General features: G+C 43.9%; 1 protein-coding gene across 4 annotated transcripts in view; it reads left to right on the top strand.

Moving 5' to 3' along the window:
- Nucleotides 1-22151, top strand: part of ULK4 (unc-51 like kinase 4) — an 837710-nt gene that overhangs the window by 313006 nt on the left and 502553 nt on the right. For all 4 annotated transcript variants that reach the window (XM_040432903.1, XM_040432904.1, XM_040432901.1 and 1 more), the window contains exons 26-27: nt 21296-21347; nt 21457-21551. In XM_040432903.1, the coding sequence (XP_040288837.1) occupies nt 21296-21347; nt 21457-21551 (147 nt within the window). The remainder of the gene's footprint in view (nt 1-21295; nt 21348-21456; nt 21552-22151) is intronic.

Genomic DNA, 22151 nt, shown 5'->3' with positions numbered 1-22151 from the left:
GTAGAATGTATCCAAAAATAGATGCACTCGTACTGTGAATAAGTATATAGATATACACAGATCGTCACTTTTATTCCTACACCTGCAATCCCAATACATCTGAAACTGCCTATAGAGCTCCTATTGAGCAATGCCACTCTTAGCAAACACGCCCCCACTCCCCTCCTCCTCTGACCTGCGCGCCAAAACAACTGTTTACTACCCTAAGTGTTGTCCTTTGTCTAGAAAATCGCTTTTATTAATATGGTAATTACCTGAGTAAGGAGCCTAAGGGGCTGTCCCTCCGTCCCTTGGTGCCCAGACGCGCCCCTTCTCCTGGAGCCCAGCACCGCCCCACTGCTAATTTATTCACTCATTGCCGGCTGGCGCATGTGCAGTGCGTCCTGTGAGGCCGATTCCAGGCGCTGACATGTGTATCCACGGAATGCGTTCGCTGAGCCATAAGCTCGCGCATGCGCTGTGGATACACATGTCAGCTCCTGGAATCGGCCTCACAGGACGCACTGCACATGCGCCAGCCGGCAATGAGTGAATAAATTAGCAGTGGGGCGGTGCTGGGCTCCAGGAGAAGGGGCGCGTCTGGGCACCAAGGGACGGAGGGACAGCCCCTTGGGCTCCTTACTCAGGTAATTACCATATTAATAAAAGAGATTTTCTAGACAAAGGACAACACTTAGGGTAGTAATACTAGAATATTTTAATACAAAACAAGTAGACTGATGTGATGATGTTAAAAGCTCTGTCACTAAAATCCAGGTGACAGAATCCCTTTAAACCATGTATTGTGATGTACTGTAACTGCAGATTGTCCTGATGAAGAGGGATATTCTACCCTCGAAACGCATAGATTATCCTGCAAATAAAACTACCTATTCACCCTATTGGTGACTTTTGTCTGAATCCATCCAAGCAAGCGCCAGAAAAAAGCGGTCAAAATTTGCTTTTATTATTTTCTCCGATACTTTCTCTGTGTACACCTCCACACCGAGGCACCACAGATCGACCGCGGCTGCAGCATGGAAGACGCCATTGTGCTGGTCGGCCAACTATAATTACCAGCAAGGCTTGCTACAGTGGTTGTGACTCCTCCCAACCGCGGATGGTAAGCGTACCCTAACCTTCGCTATATTTCTCCATACAAACCAATACCGCACATGTGGCGCTGCCTCCTTCTCTTTTTTTCTTCCATTAATGAAATCTGTAATTTAAAGAAATTTAAGGCCATGTTCATATCTGCTGAATCTGATGGATTCTATCGGATTTCTCTGGAAAAAAATTGTGCTGCATACAATGTTATTTTATTATTTTACTATGAAAATAACAGACATCTTGGGAGAAGCAGACCTATTCCATTATAAGTCAGTTGGGTTCCTTGGGCATTGCTGGTGTTGTGTAACAGATCCAGAAGAACATTGTGGCTTCCAGTCTAAACAGAAGCCACAATGTAGACTTGAGCAGAGCCTAAGTTTAACCCCTGAAAATGTTATATTTTTCACTCTGAAAAAAGAATGCTCAATTTGGCAAGGGGTGCCCAAACCTTTACATATGCATATCTGTATGTATACATACTGTATGTGGGCAAATGTGGTTGTGTGTTTTTTTTCTTTCTACTGTTACCAATCTCTACTACTCTTCATGTCTTATTATTTTGATAGTAATGTGGGAATATCAAAGAGATTACATTAGGGAATATTACTATGTACAGTATGCCTGGTGTTGATAATTAGAAGATGGAAATGGCTCAGTAGTGCCTGCTATATGCAGCGTACAAGAAAATAGAGTGACTCGCGTTGATTTAATTTCTATGTATGCACTTTCCACGGGGTATTGATTCCAAGAAAACTGATTAAATTCATTTACAATTTAGTAGCCTCAAGTGTAGAATTGGCAGCAAAAAATGTAAAAGTCTTGAATATTTGTTTCATAAAGCCTATAATGAGGTGGTAATAAAAAATGTAAAATCCTAAAATATCTTTATTTGATCTAATTAGAATGTTAATATATTATAAGGTGATAATGTGCTTGTCTCTGTTTTATAGCTTTAGGATTCATTGCACATGCTAGAAAAACAACATCCTATTGCGATATGAATTTCAAATCTTTTTCAGCAGAATTCCATATAGCTTCAGAGAATACATTACCAATTGGAAATATAATTTCTGCTATTTTCATTTATATTAGATGCTGAGCTTTTACGATTTTTATGAAGATTTTGGTTGAATGTATATTGTGCTTGCACTTTCCCCAAAAGTAGAGAGTTTCAAATTCTACTCCAGATTATCTATTAACAGGTTCTTTCACAGTACAGTATGTTCATAAAAGATACTAAAATGTTCTAACCCAGAAAAAAAGGAGGAAAAAGAAAATCTTTATTTTTGACAAAAAAAAAAGGTGAAGGCAGACAGAATTTACTTTACAAAGACAACAAGATGTGTCCTCTGTCAATATAATGTTAATGTGCAGATGCGGCAGAGATGAGTATATCAGAATAACGGCGAAGTGTGTAATTCTGTATAACTTAAGTCAAGTATGATCTTAAAGTCAGTCTGTTAGCAGCTTTGACCCTACAAAACTGCTGACCGGGCTAGGTAGGGGTTGGGGTGAGGCAAGAATCGTTTATTTATGGCAGCATTTTATTATCACCAAGAGTGAGAAAATGTTTTATTTCACTGAATTCCTCTCCCCCAAGTGTCCTGGAGGCGGCCTTCACTGTGAAGTGCTCTTTGCATTGAGCTGCTACCCATCCCCTACTGTTTGGACTATATGATAGCTGTAGCAGGCCGCTGCTTGGACACTACAGCAGTAACTCAGAGAAGGGTCTGCGATGCAGCTAAGGCTACTTTCACACTTGCGTTAGGAGCGGATCCGTCTGGTGTCTGTACAGACGGATCCGCTCCTATAATGCAAACGCTTGCATCCGTTCAGAACGGATCCGTTTGCATAACAGTTTTTTTCAGATCTGAAAACTCAGATCCGACAGTATATTCTAACACAGAGGCGTTCCCATGGTGATGGGGACGCTTCAAGTTAGAATATACTAAAAGAACTGTGTACATGACTGCCCCCTGCTGCCAGGCAGCAGGGGGCAGAAACCACCCCCCTGTTTTTAACTCATTGGTGGCCAGTGCGGCCGGCCCCCCCCTCCCCCCTATTTTTTACTCATTGGTGGTCAGTGCGGCCGGCCCCCCTCCCTCCCTCCCTCCCCTGTATTTAACTCATTGGTGGCCAGTGCGGCCGGCCCCCCTCCCTCCCCTATATTTAACTCAATAATGGCCAGTGCGGCCGCCCCCCCTCCCCCCTGTTTTTAACTCATTGGTGGCCAGTGCGCTACTGCAGTCCTGGTTGCCATGGTTACTTAGCACTTAGCAATTTTAGAAGCATTATACTTACCTGCGATGTGTGTGACTGGCCGGGGCGCTCCTCCTACTGGTAAGTGAAAGGTCTGTGCTATAAGCAATGCGCCGCACAGACCTTTCACTTACCAGTAGGAGGAGCGCTGGGCCGGTCACAGACATTGCAGGTAAGTATAATGCTTCTAAAATTGCTACGTAACCATGGCAGCCAGGAATGCAGTAGCGTCCTGGTTGCCATGGTTACCGATCGGGCCGGCTGCACTGGCCACCAATGAGTTAAATACAGGGGAGGGAGGGAGGGGGGGGCGGCCGCACTGGCCACCAATGAGTTAAAACAGGGGAGGGAGGGAGGGAGGGGGGGCCAGCCGCACTGGCCACCAATGAGTTAAAAACAGAAGGGGTGGGGGGGCCGGCCGCACTGGCCACCAATGAGTTAAAAACAGGGGGGGGGTCTGCCCCCTGCTGCCTGGCAGCACCTGCCAGGCAGCAGAGGGCAGTCATGTACACAGTTCTTTTAGTATATTCTAACTTGAAGCGTCCCCATCACCATGGGAACGCCTCTGTGTTAGAATATACTGTCGGATCTGAGTTTTACGATCTAACTCAAATCAGATGGTATATTCTAACATAGAGGCGTTCCCATGGTGATGGGGACGCTTCAAGTTAAAATATACCATCGGATTAGAGAAAACTCAGATCTGATGGTCTATTAATAGGGACTCCTGACTTTACATTGAAAGTCAATGGGGGACAGATCCGTTTGCAATTGCACCATATTGTGTCAACGTCAAACGGATCCGTCCCCATTGACTTGCATTGTAAGTCTGGACGGATCCGTTTGGCTCCGCGCGGCCAGGCGGACATGAAAACGCTGCAAGCTGCGTTCAGGTGTCCGCCTGCTGAGCGGAACGGAGACCAAACGGTGCCAAACTGATGCATTCTGAGCGGATCCGCATCCACTCAGAATGCATTGGGGCAGTACGGATCCGTTTGGGGCCGCTTGTGAGAGCCTTCAAACGGAACTCACAAGCGGAACCCCGAACGCAAGTGTGAAAGTAGCCTAACTAACTCCTTGGCGCTTGAGGGGGCTGGACCCAGCTAAATAAACCTTCATTTTCTCAGTTCTGATAATAAAAGCTGCCTTAAATGTATCATTACCCACCTTGCCGTGAAACCTAAACCTTTAAAAGGGTTATCCAATTTCAAGAAAATCCTCACATGTGCCGGGCCCCTCACCGGTAATATACTTACCCTGCTCCTGGTCCCCGTACCGCCGCCGCTGCTTCTCCCTGCACAAAGATGAAAACATCCGGTGTCAGGGGGGGGAGCAGCCAATGGCAGGTGGCGATGAGGACGAGCCTCCCTAGCATCGCGGGTGACGCCAGGGAGGCTTGTCCCTGTCCCCATCTGCCATAGGCTGCTCCCCCCGACACTGGATGTTTTCATCAGTGTACAGGGAGAAGCAGCAGCGGCAGTGCGGGGACCAGGAGCGGTTCCGAACGAGCGGGGTAAGTATATTATCGGTGTCAGGGGGGGAGCAGCCAATGGCAGGTGGCGATGAGGACGAGCCTCCCTAGCATCGGGGGTGACGCCAGGGAGACTTGTCCCTGTCCCCATCTGCCATAGGCTGCTCCCCCCCCGACACTGGATGTTTTCATCAGTGTACAGGGAGAAGCAGCAGCGGCAGTGCGGGGACCAGGAGCAGCTCCGGGAGCGGGGTAAGTATATTATCGGTGAAGGGCCCGGCACATGTGTGGGGATTTTCTTGAAATTGGATAACTCCTTTTACTGGCTAACTGCATTGTACATTGAAAGGGGTTTCCAAGAGTAAAATAAATAGCAGCAGCAATTGTTTTAATAAAAAAAAAAAATACAGACTCAGTACTCACCTTTTAAACCTCCAGCACTGATGCTCTGGTGGTCCGCCTTTACATCCCAGGAACAATGAGATGTCATACCATCAGAGCATCAGCACTGGTACATGGTGTGTTTTTTTTATTTATTTTACGTCATAGCATCTGTAAAAAAAATTGTTTTAGACAACCTCCAACTATATACTAAACAAAATGTGGGGGTGGAATATTTTTTTAAAATTAACCACACAGTACATTTTTATGTATAATACATATTCGGGATGATCACAACAAAGTTTTAAGCACCATTCTAACCCCATGCCTTGGTATCCTTGCTGGATGTCAAACAAATACAATACTAGACATTTACTGTTTCAATGTTTTTATGTTACTGTCCAGAATTGTTGCTGAAAGTTATACCGATGAATTGTCCCCACACCAATGCTGGCCATACAATTTAAACAACTATCCCTTCCAACAAGCCCTACCCCAAGCACATGTTTGTCTCCCCCAACATTTGCTGTCCAGGGAGATTTGGGAGGACCCCATGCAAATGATATGGTCGTTAGAATGGTGCTGGATTTGACTGGGGAGTTATGGTTGGTTTGTTATTTTATAACTCTTCCTGCAAGTACTTTCATTTATTATACTCTAATAAACTCCTTTAAAGACTATTATAGTGGTATTTTACAGTATTTTGTTATTTAAGAATGTAGCATAATAAGCTCATATTTCCCTGTCTTGCACCATCCCAAACATTCACATTTGTCCTTGTTTTTAAGCTAGAATTTGTAAGTAGCTGCAGACTGATCAAGGTAAGCTCTGTATCGAGCTGTGGAGGCTGAGGGATCCGCCGCTTCAAGCAATTTAATATTTGACAACACTTTCCCTGCCTCTATAAGAAAACCAGAATTTGCAGTCCTCAAGCTAGATAAATCTATTAGTCTCCGATCTGAAAGCACAGGCACCAGTAGTACTTTTCTCCCAGTTCCTGGTTGAATTATATAAATCATATCCTGTGGGTTATCTCAAACCAATCTCACAGGAGTCGAATGTTTCAAGTCAGAAGAACAATATGAACCATGGGACACCAAATATGTTTTAAATAGTAATTACTTGCCAGAGACCATTAACAGAATCCTTTTTAAGTGAAATATAGCTTGTCTGTGACTCCCAATGGGAAGTTATTAGAGATTGGAGTGGAAGATAATATAATCAGAATCCCTTTCTTAGCCCTACTCTAGGGAACTTCATTGGACACAGTTGTTCTGGTGAGATTGTTAAAACTTCTCCTTTTCTGTCTGCCTGATACAGTATACGGTATTTTCTATAGTCGGAGCCCTTGATTTGAAGGACAGCGTACCACCGTGTTCTACTTCGTCTGCTCTCTGTTAGTCTGTACCTTACGTTTATTCCATTCTAAAGGCAATTATAGGATGCACTTATCTGTACTGTCTAGAAATAACTAGCTTAAATTCAAGTGCTACAAACAAATGAATGCAATAGACTCTTAGGGATGAATATTGCGTCTCCCTCTGTTCTGGAGTCTCATGTCACAAATAACGGCTTTATTTGAAATCACAGAATTTCTGTTGTCAGGCTCCTGAATGTTCTGGAGAATGTTCATTAATTATAGAGAGACTACTGTAAATTAGAAGGAAAGATGACAGGTTTCATGAGTCCCTGTTGGTAAATCTGACAGATTTTCCTACTTCTAAAGATAACCAAGAGAGACATATCACAAAGAGGTAATTTGTTAAGAACACATTTTCTTTTTATTGGAAATAGCAAAAAGTGTAATCCTAAGGATATCTTTGGTTGTTGAAGACCTAGAAGATAAAACCTGTACTCTTCTATCCTGCTATTTTTGCTAGTTTGTAATTTGTTTTTCATTGTACGTATTTTCTAATTGTGCTGGGGTGGCACTAGTGAGCCTCTGAGGGCCCACTAACCACCACAGGTATGGTCTCAGACTTCCATGAGGACCACGGTGCTCATAATGTCCTGAGGCTAGCCTGCTTCTGTTCAGGGCTCCAAGCTAGTGCCACCTCTTCCCGTTCCTGAGCAGCTTCCTTGCCAGAAGAGGATGAAGTCACAGCAGCAGCTTGGTAAGAAGGAGGAGGCAGTACCAGCTTTGAGCCCCGCACATAGGACTGCAGGTACAATCTAGAAATAAGACTGCAGTAGAAAAGTAGCCCCTGATAGTTCACCTAAGACCCCTGAAAGACACAATATTAAGAACACCCATTACTGGACCAGCTGACTGCCAACACAGAAGACATGGACAAGAAAAGCGAAGGCAGCACACAAGGGGGATGCACACAAGGTAGTTATGCTGCAGACATATACACCCTACATGGGGGCTCAGTGATATGTGTTGCCATAAGGCTATGATCATTGGTGTATGTGATTGGCACTGGGGACATCACTTCGCATATACCAATCCTCAGCTCCACACAGAGAAGCAGCCACTCAATGTGGGTGAGGTCACTTCTGCGTGTAGGACTACTGTCCACTTATTAATGACGCTACAGATTCCAGGACTGGGAACTAGATCGGATGTCCTCTTCATGTGCCTTCAGAGCACAATGCTGCAGATAGACATCATGGAAGAGCACAGTACAATAGATTGGTTCAGGAGGAGGGGGCACAGCTACTACATTATCTGTACTCCCTGTTACCCCTGTGTTATCTGTGGTAGTACATAGGATTGCAGGTAATATCTACTACAGTATCTGTACTCAGAGACTTATCACTGTGTTATCTGTGTTATTGCATAGCACTGCAAGTAAGACTTTTGTGGCATATCCACAGGAGTCTCATAGGTGCAGGTCCCACCACGGGCCCCATTCTTCCAGAAAAGTAAATGGAGAGAGCCACACATGTGGAACCACCTCTCCAAACACTGCAGTAGGTAAATGAAGCTCTGTACTCGAGATAGGATTTTTATGGTATATACACATAAAAGTTAGAGCTTGGAATGCCCATTTAAATGATGGTCGCACGGTTGCATTGCTACATGGGAATCCACCCTTACTAACTGCAAAAGCTTAGAGCGAACATTGGGTGGAATACTTCCTCTAACTAGCCATAGCTCTTATTCAGTTACTGCCTGGCATTCTACAAATTTTTCCAAACCATTAGGCTTTTTGAATGATATAGTTATCGTCCAGACACCAGTTTCTAGATAACTTACAGGTGACTGCATGAGACGAGTCACAACAGCTCATGTCATTTCATTTTCTTTATGGTTGTCCTTGATATTACCCTCATTATTTATCTAATGACATTGTAGAGTATACAATAAAAGGAGAGTTTGATTTTGATCTTTTGGCATTTCCTGGATAGATTGCTGATGACCATAAAAAATCTTTTCACCTTCACTATATTTAAAGTAGAATACACCCATTGTCTCCTAATGCTATCAGCAGACCTGTTGTGAGGCATTTGATTATTTCTTCTGGAAAATGAATGGAATATTTTGTCCTGTGTTTGCTGTACCCAGTTTTTATTCTTCTAATGACCATTATTATTCTACAATTTGCATTTTGAGACTTCAGCTTTTCCATTTGTGATCGAAATGAATACATTAAAATGCAAATAGTACAATAAAGACCAATGAACCAAAATGAACCGTTTCATGAAACCTACAGAATGTTTGCTGCCAAATGTATGCTGTATATTTCATTACATTTGGAGAAACAGATCCCACTAAATTAAGAGAACATTAAATAGTCATTGGGGGAGATATATCAAGACTGGCTGATCCATCCGCCAGTCTTGATCCCCCTATCCTGGCGTTAGCCTCTTAAAGGGGTTATTCCAGGACTAATGTAAAAAATGAAAATCAGACATCATATAGCACATGACAATCTCTTTCTAACAAAGCTAGAAGCTAGCCCTGTACCTCACATGGATCTCGAGATTTCCCCATTCATTGCTCTGCCAGATTTATATCAAGCTGAGAGCTGAAGGGGAGTGTCTTTTCTGCTGTAGCTCAGGGGGCGTGTCCATGCTCTCCCTATCACAGCTTAGGGGGTGTGTCCATGCTCTCCCTATCACAGCTCAGGAAGCAGTTGAAGGATGAAACTGAGCATGTGCGGCCATCTCAGTGAGCAGGACAAAGATGTAAGAAAAAGAACAAACAACAGGTGGCGCTATACAGATATACTAAAAGAATACTTTTTGTAGGGCTAGAGTATATCGAATTATCGATACCCAATCGATACTTTTGAATGCGGATCGATACGATACCGGGAATTGCCATTTGCCGAGAAGCTCAAAAAGTCGGACATTATGGTGCACAGATGTGGCGTAAAGTGATTCATAAATGTCCATCATCCTGTTTTAATGATGTGTTTTAATGATTTACTAAGCATGTTGTACCAGAATTATGGTGTATTATGCACCAAAAAGAATGAAGTTTTTATTTGCGCCAAATAAATAAACTGTTTTCTCCAGAATTTACACCTTAAAGAATGCATCACTGCAGAGATTAGTTATAAATGTCAAAGTAGGCGGGGCTATCAAATTGGCGCATATTACGCCTCATTTATCATCCTCTTATCAGCAGAAATAGCTCAAATTGTTGTGGACAATTAAGCCAGCTTATGTGGTAGTGTTTTGTGTGAAAAGTCGCATTTATGGCAGAAAGATGCGACTTTTTGTCAAAAAGTCACATTTATGAAAAGAAAACCAACTAAGTTGTGTTAAAACAGGATGATATCAATGAGCTAAATGACAGGGTTTTGTCATTAAATTGACATAAAGCAAAAAAAGCAAAACAAAAATGTCTCAAGTCTGAGACAAAAGTCGCAATTTACCAGTATAAATGTCGCAAATATGCTTCAAAAGTCGGTAAGTTGTCCATAGCAACCAATCAGATTCCACATTTCATTAGCTAATTTGCAAAATGAAATGTGGAATCTGATGGGTTGCTATGGGCAACTAAGCCAGTTTTCCTTTACACCAGTCACCCCTCAAGGAGTTTTAAAAATGTCTGATTTTGGGAATAATCAAATGGACTCAGTTAACTACTCTGTGATAAGAGGCTGCAGGTGATAATTGTCGATTTAAACTGAAGTTGTCTCATGACAACTTCAGAGCTATATGTGGTTATCTGGGCTCCTGCAAATGGCAATAACTACCAGCAAAATCCAGACTTAGAAACCTGTTTCTGTCTTATGATTACAAACTAAACTGCATTTACACTGTATTACTGTCACTCAGGTTATCTGAGGTTGTCACTTTATGTGGTAATAACTTTGGAATGCTTTTACTTACCCAACCGATTCTGAGATTGTTTTCTCGTGACACATTGTACTTCATGTTACTGGTAAATTTAGGTTGATATGTTTCACCTTTATTTATAAATAAAAAATCCAACGTTTGTGGAAAAAATGTCTAAATTTGAATTTATCTGCATTTAAGACAGATGGTGATATCTCACAAAATAGGTATTAACATTTACCATATATTTTCCTTATATTGCCATCATTTGGCAAATATAACATTTTAGGATGCTATTAAAATGGTTTTCCTAGATATTTTAGCTGACCTTTCCTCTGTATCTAACATCAGTATCTGGTCAGTCGGGGTCCGATACTTGGGACCCTCACTGATCAGCTGTTTGAGAAGTCATAGGGCGCTTGCAGTAGCGCAGCGTTTTTTTCTCTGATCACCAAGCAAAATGCTGGACAATGGGTCTGAATTGTGCCTAGGCCATGTGACTGATGAACTTGGCGTCACTTGGCCTAGGCAAAGCTGCAAGAAGGCTATGGCGAGCACCAGTGCCTTCTCCAGCAGCTGATCTGTGGGGGTTAGAATTTTAGAAGCAATTTTTCAAATTTTCAAGAACATTTCGAAAACTGACCTTTTTAAAGGCCAATTTAGATTTGAAGTGATTTGGAGGGGTTGACATAATAGAAACCACCTATAAATGACCCTATTTTAGAAGCCACAACCCCCTCAAAGTTGATTTTAAAAACTTTGTTTTACTCTTTAGGTGTTCCACAGGAATTAAAGCAAAATGAAGATAAAATTTAAAGGCATTGTGCCATCAGAAAATGAACTATTGTTTAAATCCGTTTTTATGTTTGACATATTTTTAAAGAATATTTAGTGGTTACTTTTAATTTTGCTATATCTTTATTTAAACAAAAAAAAAAAATCATGCAGTTTTTGCACTGGCTACTAAGCCTAATAATAGGAACCACAATAGAAGGTCTGTACAGACCACTTTACTGCGGTTACCTGCTTATCTGTCATTCTAATCCTGCCTGTAATGATATCACCTCTGTGTGTAGATAAGACAGGATTCACCATTCAAAATAGGTGATTGTCAAAGCTTATCTATTCTTTCCTTGTACAATGACCTCTGCACATGTCACATAGCATGCTTAGAAAACTCTCCCATAGATGTCAATAGGGTCCCCTCCTGACCATTGTGTCTATGGCCCATGTGGCTGCCTTAAAGCAATTTTCTTAATGTTTTCTAAATTATGTTAAGAATAGCTCAGGCAAGATGGCAACCCCCATGATCATGTTCAGGAAATGGAATAAAATAATTTGCAATCAGGAAATAAAAACAGAATAGAAAAAAAGGAAATTGTTGGTGACATCCTTTAAATTGTAATTTTTTTTTGTGCAGATTTTTCATTTGAATCAATTTTTTCAGTAAAGGTTAACAGCAAAACAAGCCTTAATATTTATTAGCCTGACTCTGCAGTTTACAGAAACTCCCCACATGTGGTTGTAAAATACTGAATGGGCACACAGTAGGGTTCGGAAGGGAAGGAGCGCCATATAGTTTTTTGGGGGGTCACAATTTGCTGGAATGGTTTTCCGACGTCATGTTGCATTTGAAAAAACCCTGAGGTACCAGTATAGTAGAAACACCCCAAAAGTTACTTTATTTTGTAAACTACACCTCTTAATTATTTTTTTTGAGTGCTTTGACCCAGTAGGCATTTCATACAGGTTAGAGCAGGGGTGCACAACCTGTGGCCCAGGGGCCACACACGGTCCCCAACCTTTCTATGCAGCCCTCAACCATCTGGTGACAAACATGCATGTCTATGTCTTGTGGCTGCTCACATGTATCTTTCAGGCATTCTCCCAATAGATTGGAGTACTAGAAGTGTATCTAGACATTTATGATATATACTGTATGTTCAATTTGCCATAAATATAGTATTTCAGTTGGTAATACTCCGTTAAGTTTTATTCCCGGGCCTTGGAATTGGTTCAGGCTGACAATGTGGTCCACAACCAGAAAAGGTTGTGCACCCCTGATATAGAGACACTTGGCTGTAAAAATGAAAACTTTAACTTACTCCAATAAAATGTTGCTTTAGTACCATGGCAATATCCCGTAAGTGGCCGTAGACTTCTGTATGGGCACACAGCAGGGCTCAGAAGGGAAGGAGCGCCATTTGGCTTTTGGAAAGCAGATATTGCTAAAATGGTTTTCTGGCACCAGGGCTGTAGTAAGCACTTGACCCTCAGGCCCTTGACCCTCCACTTGACACTTGGCTGTGGAAATAAAAATTATGGGGGTCATTTCTTATTTTGAAATATGGCTATATTAGGCATATTTTAGGAGTAGATTACATCGCAATGGTTAGTTGCGCTGCAATCTACAAGTTTTCCCCGCTCATGCAGGTCCCAAAAAGTGGGCGGGGTAGGGAAAGGACCAACAGGCCTGTCTCATTCATCATTTTCTACGCCTGTTTTAGGCTTAGAAAATGGTCTAAATGTAATCCAGCAATGGAGCTGGCTTACATTTAAACTGGCGCTGGATGAGCCAAAGTTATGTAGAGGCTGGCACCGTCAGATATAGGGATTGTTAAGACCTGTGTCTAAAACGCCGGTCTTAATAAATGACTAGTGATGGACTTGCAGTTTGCCTGGCGGTTGGTTCGCGATGAACTTTGTGCGTTCGCGATCCGCCGAACATGCGGACATATGGTAATGTCTGTGCACTCCATATTCTTTTGCATTGCGCCGAACTTTGACCCATGACACATCCATCAGGTGGGACAGGACAGCCAATTGAGACGTTTCAGCACATGGACACACACCCAACCCTATAACAGAACCCGATCTGGCAGCCATTTTACATTGTGTTTTGCCAGTGTATGGAGAGGTTGCATTTTGGAGCAGGGACAGGCTGTTTGGAACTTAGGGACACCAAACCCTAGCTAATAGGGCCACAAAAGTCCTTTTAAGGACTGGTAACGTTCTACTATTGATAGGTGTGATACACAGAGGGGCATTTGTATGCCTCCAGAAAATACTGATTGAGGGCTGCGATCTATCAGATTCCACAAAATAGTGATTGAGGTGTTCCATACACCTGTGTCCACAAAATACAGATTGCGGGTTTTGATATACCAGCTTCAACTAACAACTGATTGAGGCCTGCCATATATCAGCTTCCACAAATACTGCTCTTATCTAGGGACTTTGGCACAGGCAGAGGAAGAGGCAGGCCGTTCCGTAGGGGTCGGGCAGGTGCACCAGGCCGGAGCTTAAGTGGGAAGTTGGAGAAGGTGCGTGCGATTATGTCAAAGGACGCACCAGAGTTGATTGAGTGGCTCACTCAGCCTTCCACTTCTGCACCCTCCTCATCCTCTGTATCTGCACACTCCTGCCATATGTCATCTTCCACAAAATAATGATAGAGGTTTTCCATATGCCTGCATCCACAAAATACAGATTGCGGGTTTTGATATACCTGCTTCAACTAACAACTGATTGAGGCCTGCCATATATCAGCTTCCACAAAATAGTGATAGAGGTTTTCCATATACCTGCATCCACAAAATTACTGCTTGAGGGTGATATACCTGCTTCAACTAATAACTGATTGAGACTGTAAAAGTGGATATTAATTATTGATATTTTGGCTATTCTCAATAATTAATATTCAGAAATAGGCGTGAGTCGTCTAGTGATGATTCCGCCTATTTATACACTAAATATAAAACACTCTCTGATTACCTTACTCTACACTGAACTAAATTACGTGCAACTTCCTTGAGCGCAGTGCCGCTGGGGTATTTAAACCCTGCGGCGCTTGCTTTGTTTTGCTGCGCTGCAGGCGTGCGCACGCACGCCTGCAGGCAAGGACACATGGGCTGGCGCGGCGATATGACATCACCGCACCAACCCGCGCGTCCCTGCACGCGCATCTAAGGACCACGCATACCTCTGGTGCTGTAATTACCGCACCGGAGTATGCCACAAAACAGAGGGAGGGGGACTTTTGTTCCCCTATCTCTGTTATGCTAAACATGTCCAGTTCTGCTGGAGATGTTTAACAAAAGACAGCGGATCTTATCGATCCCCTGTCTTTTGATGTTGCCGCACCTGGATATAATTGTACAGCCATGCAGGTGGCAGTTTCCTTCTGCAGGCACGTTGGAATGTGCCTGCAGGACGATTTGGCTGGGGAGGGGGCACCCATGATGGGGCATATTTCGGCCAGCATAATATAAGTATATATATATATATATATATATATATATATATATTATATATATATATGTATACATGAGATAAACCTGGGCCATAAATGGGCACAATATAAGCCCAGATATATACCCATATACTGGGCCCAAATACAGGGAATATATATATCCCTATTGGCCTTATAAAGGGCTAATATACAGATATACACATATAACAACTGATTGAGGCCTGCCATATATCAGCTTCCACAAATACTGCTCTTCTCTACGGACTTTGGTACAGGGTAATTTTGAAAATGACAGGCAGAGGAAGAGGTAGGCCTTTCTGCAGGGGTGGTAGGGGTCGGGCAGGTGCACCAGGCCGGAGCCTAAGTGTGAAGTTGGAGAAGGTGCGTGCGATTATGTCAAAGGATGCACCAGAGTTGGTTGATTGGCTCACTCAGCCTTCTGCTTCTGCACCCTCCTTATACTCTGTATCTGCACCCTCCTCACTATCTGTTGTGTGCACCCCTAAAGACACCACCACCACCAAATCCCCTCCACTTGAGTCAGAGGAATTATTTTCCCATCCATTCCCAGACCTTACCGATAAGCAGCTAGCAACGACCGCCACCCAGCGGTCTGACGACAGTACCCAGATCAGCCCAAGATGGGTGGTCCATGCTGTTGCTGCCATCTCCGAGATCTCTAATGTCAGTTGTGGTGAAGGTGTCGATGATGACGTGTCGATGGATGTCACGTGGGTGCCCACAAGAGAGGAAGAGGGGGGGAGTTCAGAGGGAGAGACGGAGCAGCAGGTAGGGAGGAGAAGCAGGCAACTCGCAGTGCACAGGAGGCAAAAAGCAGACTGCAAATGTATCTTGAGCGAGCCATCCACCATGCACAGTCACATCTTGCGATCCCAGGACACCGGCACATGGCTCTGCAGGTGAGTTTTTTTTCACGTGTCAGCTGCTGATAATAGTGTTGCCATCTGCAGCCTGTGCTGTCAATGCATAAGTCGCGGTAAGCCCAACACTCACCTAGGGACGACCGCCTTAAGAAGGCACCTAGCCTCCCATCACCGAGCCCAGTGCGAGCAACGCCGTCAGAACCCACAAAGCCACACAACCGGCGCTCCACGTCCTGCCTCTTCTCCTCTCTCCTCCCAATTGTCCCCCAATTGTCCCCCACTCCACCTTCCACCGTACCATCGTCGCGTTCATCTGGCACAAGGCAGGCTTCCGTGGCCCAAATGTTCGAGCGTAAAAAAATTATGACGCTGGATAATTCATTTGCCCAACGGCTGACCGCTGGCTTGTCGGAACTGCTAGCCCGCCAACTACTGCCATATAAATTGGTGGACTCGGAGGCCTTTAAAAAATTTGTGGCCATTGGCACACCGGAATGGAAGGTCCCCGGAAGGAAATATTTCTCCCAGAAGGGCATCCCTGAACTATATGTACCACGTTCAGCAGCAGGTTAATATATCTCTGGCACACAGTGTCGGTGCCAAGATACATCTGAACACAGACACGTGGTCTAGCAAACACAGGCAGGGAAGGTACATAACTTTTACTGCCTACTGGGTGAACCTTCTGGCATCCATCAAGCATGTAACCCGTGGCACCCGTGTGGATTTTATGTTACCGCCACGGATTGCATGCAGTCGGCCTCTTCTCTTCCTCCTACTCCTACTACATCTTTCTTCTCCTCCTTGGCTGACTCCTCCTTTTCCACTGCTACCGCCTCTTCCGCTGCACCCCCTAAGCTCCCCAGAACCTATTCAACATGCCAGGTGAGACGTAGCCATGCTGTACTGCGGCTGTTGTGCCTGGAAGCCAAGAGCCACACCGGTCCTGCACTGCTTTCAGCTCTGCGGTCACAGGCCGATCAGTGGCTAACCCTGCTCAATTTGACAGTTGAAAAGCGCGACAACGGCGCCAATCTGCTGAGCTCGCTGAAGCAGGACAAAATGACACATGTGCCGTGCATGGCACATGTCCTGAACTTAGTCGTGCAGCGATTCGTTGCCAAATACCCCTGGGTCCAGGATGTCTTGTGGCACGTCCAGGACGTTGTAGAAGATCTTACACGGCCATGGCTCGCCTTGCTGATGTTCAGCAGCGACACCACTTGCCCATCAGACGTCTGATTTGTGACTGCCCGACGTGCTGGAACTCCACCTTGTATTTGCTTAATAGGCTGCTCCAGCAGAAATGTGCAGTTAACGACTACCTGTACGAACTCTGCGGCAGGACAGGTTCTGGGGAGCTTGTTTTTTTTTCACTGTGCCAGTGGCCGCTCATGCGCGATGCATGCAGACTTCTGCGCCCATTTGATGAGATCACCAAACTGGTCAGTCGCAGCCAGGGCGCCATCAGTGACATCATACCTTACGCCTTCTTTCTGGAGCGTGCATTGCGTTGTGTCATTGATCAAGCCGTCGAAGAGCAGGAACAGGAAGATGAGGAAGTCGCAATGCTGAATGAATTCCCAGGGGGGCTACTCCATCTGAGAAAAGTCAGCAGGAGTCTGAAGAGGAGTCAGAGGAAGATGGTGGCTGGGGGGAGGAGGAGGAGCAAGAAGAACGGGATTTAAACTTTTCGGGAATCCCTGGTGTTGTCTGTGGCTGGGGTGAGGAGACCGAGGACCACATTCTCCTGGGCGATCAGCAGGAGCGAGGGCGCTCCTCTGCTTCCAATTTAGTGCAAATGGGGGCCTTCATGCTCCAGTGTTTGAAGAGGGGCCCCCGTATAAAAAGCATAAAGGTCAAGGACCTGTACTGGGTGGCAACGTACTTAGACCCCCGGTACAAACACAAAATGGCGGACATGTTACCAGCATCACAGAGGGCTGTCAGAATGTAGCATTTCCAGGCCTTGCTGCGAGAGATGCTGCATTCTGTTGTTGCAGGCACTGGCAGAGGAATTTCCACCCACAGCGAAACAGGTGCGTTTACCAATCCTACTGCAACTGGCAAAAGAGGGTGGTTGGAAGATGTGTTGGTCACTTCGGAAATGAGAGCATTCTATCAGCCAACCCATCGACAGCCGCCCTCCAGATCCAGCCTCAGGGAACTCCTGGACCAACAGGTGTCCGACTACATCGGGTTAATGGCTGATGTGGACGCTCTGAGAAGCGAGGAACCCCTTGACTACTGGGTGTGCAGGCTTGACCTGTGGCCAGAGCTGGCACAATTTGCCATGGATCTTTTGGCTTGCCCCTTGTCGAGTGTCCTGTCCGAAAGGACGTTCAGCGCAGCAGGGGGGATCGTGACCGATAAGCGCACCCGCCTAGCTCACGACATTTTTAAAAATGAATGAGGCATGTATCTCGGAGAAATTCAACACCTGTGACGACCACGTGTATTTGAATTTCCTCATGCCAGCCCACACATTTCTGCCACGACCCAGAACAAAGAATAGTCCTTGCCTTATGTATATACAGCGGCATAAAAGGCCTTTTATGTCAGGTGAATGCCTCATTTTTGGGGCCTGTACTGGCCGACAGTTACATATTCATACTGTGACCGCCTAATGTACCTCCAGCCACAGAATCCAAAGTTCTTTGCTGTCAGGTGAATGCCTATTGCTAATTTTTGGGGCCTGTACTGGCCGACAGTTACATATTCATACTGTGACCGCCTAATGTACCTCCAGCCACAGAATCCAAAGTTCTTTGCTGTCAGGTGAATGCCTATTGCTTAATTTTTGGGGCCAGTACTTGCCGACAATTACATATTTATCCTGTGATCGCCTAATGTACCTCCAGCCACGGAATCCAAAGTTCTTTGCTGTTAGGTGAATGCCTATTGGCTAATTTTTGAGGCCTATACTGGCCGTTACATTTTTTATCTAGCCACATAATCACACCACTGTCTGACTCCTCCTCCTCTCATTATGGTGGCGTATGAACCGCATTCACTATAAGGACCTTTTAATGTCACAGGGTCATGGTACTGTGCCCCCTTATACGCTGCATTGTGCCCTCTTACCACACCCTGTGCAGTTCCCCTGGTCATTCCCTGTACTGTTCCCTCTTATACCCTTTTATCCGGTCACGGTGTGGCGGTGTTATCCGTTCAATGTATGGCGGTGGTATCCAATAACTGGATGGCCATAACTGTATCCCTTTGCCTGCCCACGCCATCCTTTTTTAGACTGGTATCAGCGGGAAAAATATGCAGATTGCGATGCTTAGGACCTTTGTGCCACAAGTTGTGTCAGAAATACGCCTAATATAGACATATTTCTATATAATAAATGACCACCTAATTGTATTATTCGGGGGTAGGGCTAATATATTCATATTATATGGATTTTAGTGTATTATACTGTGCCCTGTATTTTCCAGTAGAAAATGATCCTTGGGACCAGGTAGCGCTCTGTCAGTACATGGCGGCCTCCCCTCTCTGCCACGCTGCTCTGCTGTGTACTGGTGCTTATTTTGACACTAGGGCTGGGTTCACATCCCATTTAGTGCATACCAAAAATGTATGCATTAACAGATGCCTCTGACTGATGCCGTACAGTGGCGTCCGTTCAGATTAACATTTGAATTTTTTTAATGCAGGATACAAAAACGTGGAGTGCTGCACATTTGTATACATCAAACCGATAGTAAATTAATAATTTCTAGACTCCAGCAGGGCACGTTTTTGAGAGTTTATATAAATGGCCCCTGAGTAATGGCCTCTGATTAAAATACATATTTTTTGTGGGAATTTTTGCCAATGATCCCCTTCTGGTATATCACTGTCCATGTTGTGGGACTATTTGTGTACTTCTAGTAAGTGTTTGCTGGCTGCAAATATGACCTGAAGGTTTTTCAGGTTCGCCTGCCATTAAAGAGAATGAGGCCCGGCCGATGTTCGTCCATCACCATAAATGACCCCCTACATTTTTTCCAATAAAATGTTGCACTTAGCCCCCCTTTTTTTATTTTCAAAAGGGAACAATTTGTTACAGCAACAGCCCATATGTGATTGTTAGCTGCTGTATGGGCACACCACAGGGCCCATAAGGGAAGGAACGCCATTCGGCTTTAGGAGGGTACAGTTCACTGGAGTGGTTCTCGGGTGGCATGTTACATTTGCAGAGCCCCTGAGATAACAGTACAGGGCAAAACCCCAAAAGCTACCCCATTTTGGAAACTAGACCCTTCAAAGTTGGGACGTTAAAAATTGCATACTATTTTAATTATTTGTAGTTTTAGCCTCAAGCGTTAAATTTTCACAAGTAGTAATAGGATAAAAAACACCACAAATTTTCTTAAAGAATTTTTCCCCAAGTACGACAATACCCCCTATGTTGTTGTTAACTGCTGTTTGGCGAAACTGCAGGGTTCAGAAGAGAAAGAGCACCATGTGCTTTTGAGGCCTAGTTTTTTGATTTATACAGCCCTGGCCAGCAACAGCTTAGTTTCTGAGCTGAAATACAGCAAAATCCCTAAAGCGGTATTGTGAGCATTTTGACCCCACTGGTGATTTGCAAAATTAATGCACAGCATATGGTCCAAAGAGAAAATTGCAATTTTTATACAATTATGCAGTTTCATTGCCCAATGGTGTACCCCAATGTGTGCCTGTGTGAAAAGTAAGCCCTCTTCATTTCATGGTGTGCCTCCTGGTTTTAAAACCACCCGATATGTGGCCCTATTCTTTTGTCTGAACTTAGAGACCTCAGGGCTATAAGAACCCCTCCTTCTGTAAACTCCTTAGGGATTAATCCACCAGCATTTTCAGCTATGCAGGTGGGTACAGCAGGAGCCTGGCTGTCAGTAGCAGCCAGGTCCCTGTACTGAGCGAGTGGTTACTCCAATGCCCGCTTTACCAGAGCTCCATATATGTACAGCGAATGCACAATTTTATTTATTTAAATTTAATTTGATTTTATTTGATTTTGATATCACGTTCAGTAAAAAAAATTCTGAAGAGAGAAGAGCACCATCAGACTGGCCCATAGGAGTATCCTCCGGTGGGCCCAGGCTCTTATACCTTAGAGGGCCCCTAAGGTCCAGAGAAAAGAAAAACATTTAGATCTACCTTTAACATGGCCATTAAAATGGCCGTTTCTATATGCTTCCCTTTATTTTTGCCACTATTTGTACGGCCATTTTACCTTCTCAGCAAGTCTTAGCACACCAAGGGATAGACAATATGGCTGGCTTGATTTAAAAAGCTTGGGTCAGGACAAAGGGGTGAAGTGGAACAGACAAGGACCCCCACATTACACTTTGAGAAACAATGGTCTAGTTGACAACTCTGCCAACCTTTTTGCATTAGGGAAAAGGAGCATAATAGTGGTGTATTTCAGGGGAGATTTTCTAGCTTCCTAAGGCTACCTTCACACTAGCGTTAATATTTTCCGGTATTGAGATCCGTCATAATGGTCTCAATACCAGAAAAAAAATCTCAGTTTTGTCCCCATTTATTGTCGATGGGGACAAAATGTAACTGAACAGAACGGAATGCTCCAAAATGCATTCTTTTCCGTTCTCATACCAGAGAGCAAACCGCAGCATAACACGTGGGAGGGTTATTTTGTAATGTTTATATTTGTTTTAGTTAGGAATAGTGATAAAGGCATACCAAAATCAACTTTCACAATAATGTGTGTGTTTTTTTTTCTTACAGAACCAAATTAAATCTGTAGACACTGGTGAAACTAATTTAGAAGGAGCAGTGGGTAAGTGCATCTCAGGGCAATACACAACATGAAAGAATTACTAGAACAAAGGTTAATTGATTCTCCAAGAGCCCAACAACACAACAATGGCATTTTTTTTTGTGACCAGGTCAGGCTGCATCAGATGAACTGATCAGGACAGCTCTATCAGCGTTTGAAGCTGTGACACAGCATCCCGTCTTGTTGACACTTCACCACTCCCCAGTAAGTCTTGGCAGAACTTGAAACAATATTTTCCTAGGAGTTGGAGCGATTCCCAATAGCCTTCCAAACAATCACTAGCTTCTAGGGTCATGCCTAAAACTATTTAGGCAGTGGAGCATTATACCAACTTCCAAATTTTATGTGTAATATTTTTATTGCTCTTTATTGCATTTTATATGATTTACAGATGATCCAGATACATGTTGGAAGTGAAATCCTTGTGCATGTCTTTTGGTAATGAATTACAAGTATAAAGTGAGAAAACAAAGTCTCATAAATAGATTATTGTTGAAGCAGATGTAATTTTCATCTTGGGCTTAAAATGTACAGTATGCATGCATTTAGGTCAGTACATTACAACTATATATATTTTTAAAGGGTAAATAAACCTTTGTTGAAAAAAATGAGTGAAATCAGTGAAGGGGATCAGGATCAAGCATACCTGTAATAACATCCATACTTCCATTCTAGATAGAAGGTCTGTGGTCGTGGATCTTATGTTTCTTGAGCTTCTCTCATTATTTTTCTCCATAGTTGTTAGTGTCTTCTTACTTTTCTATGAAGTGTTGGATACAGAGCATTTAGTGCACTCCTCAACAT

Source organism: Bufo bufo, chromosome 5 (assembly GCF_905171765.1).
Source record: "Bufo bufo chromosome 5, aBufBuf1.1, whole genome shotgun sequence".
NCBI classification, from domain to species: Eukaryota; Metazoa; Chordata; class Amphibia; order Anura; family Bufonidae; genus Bufo; species Bufo bufo.
This window is presented reverse-complemented; position numbering and strand designations above follow the sequence as displayed.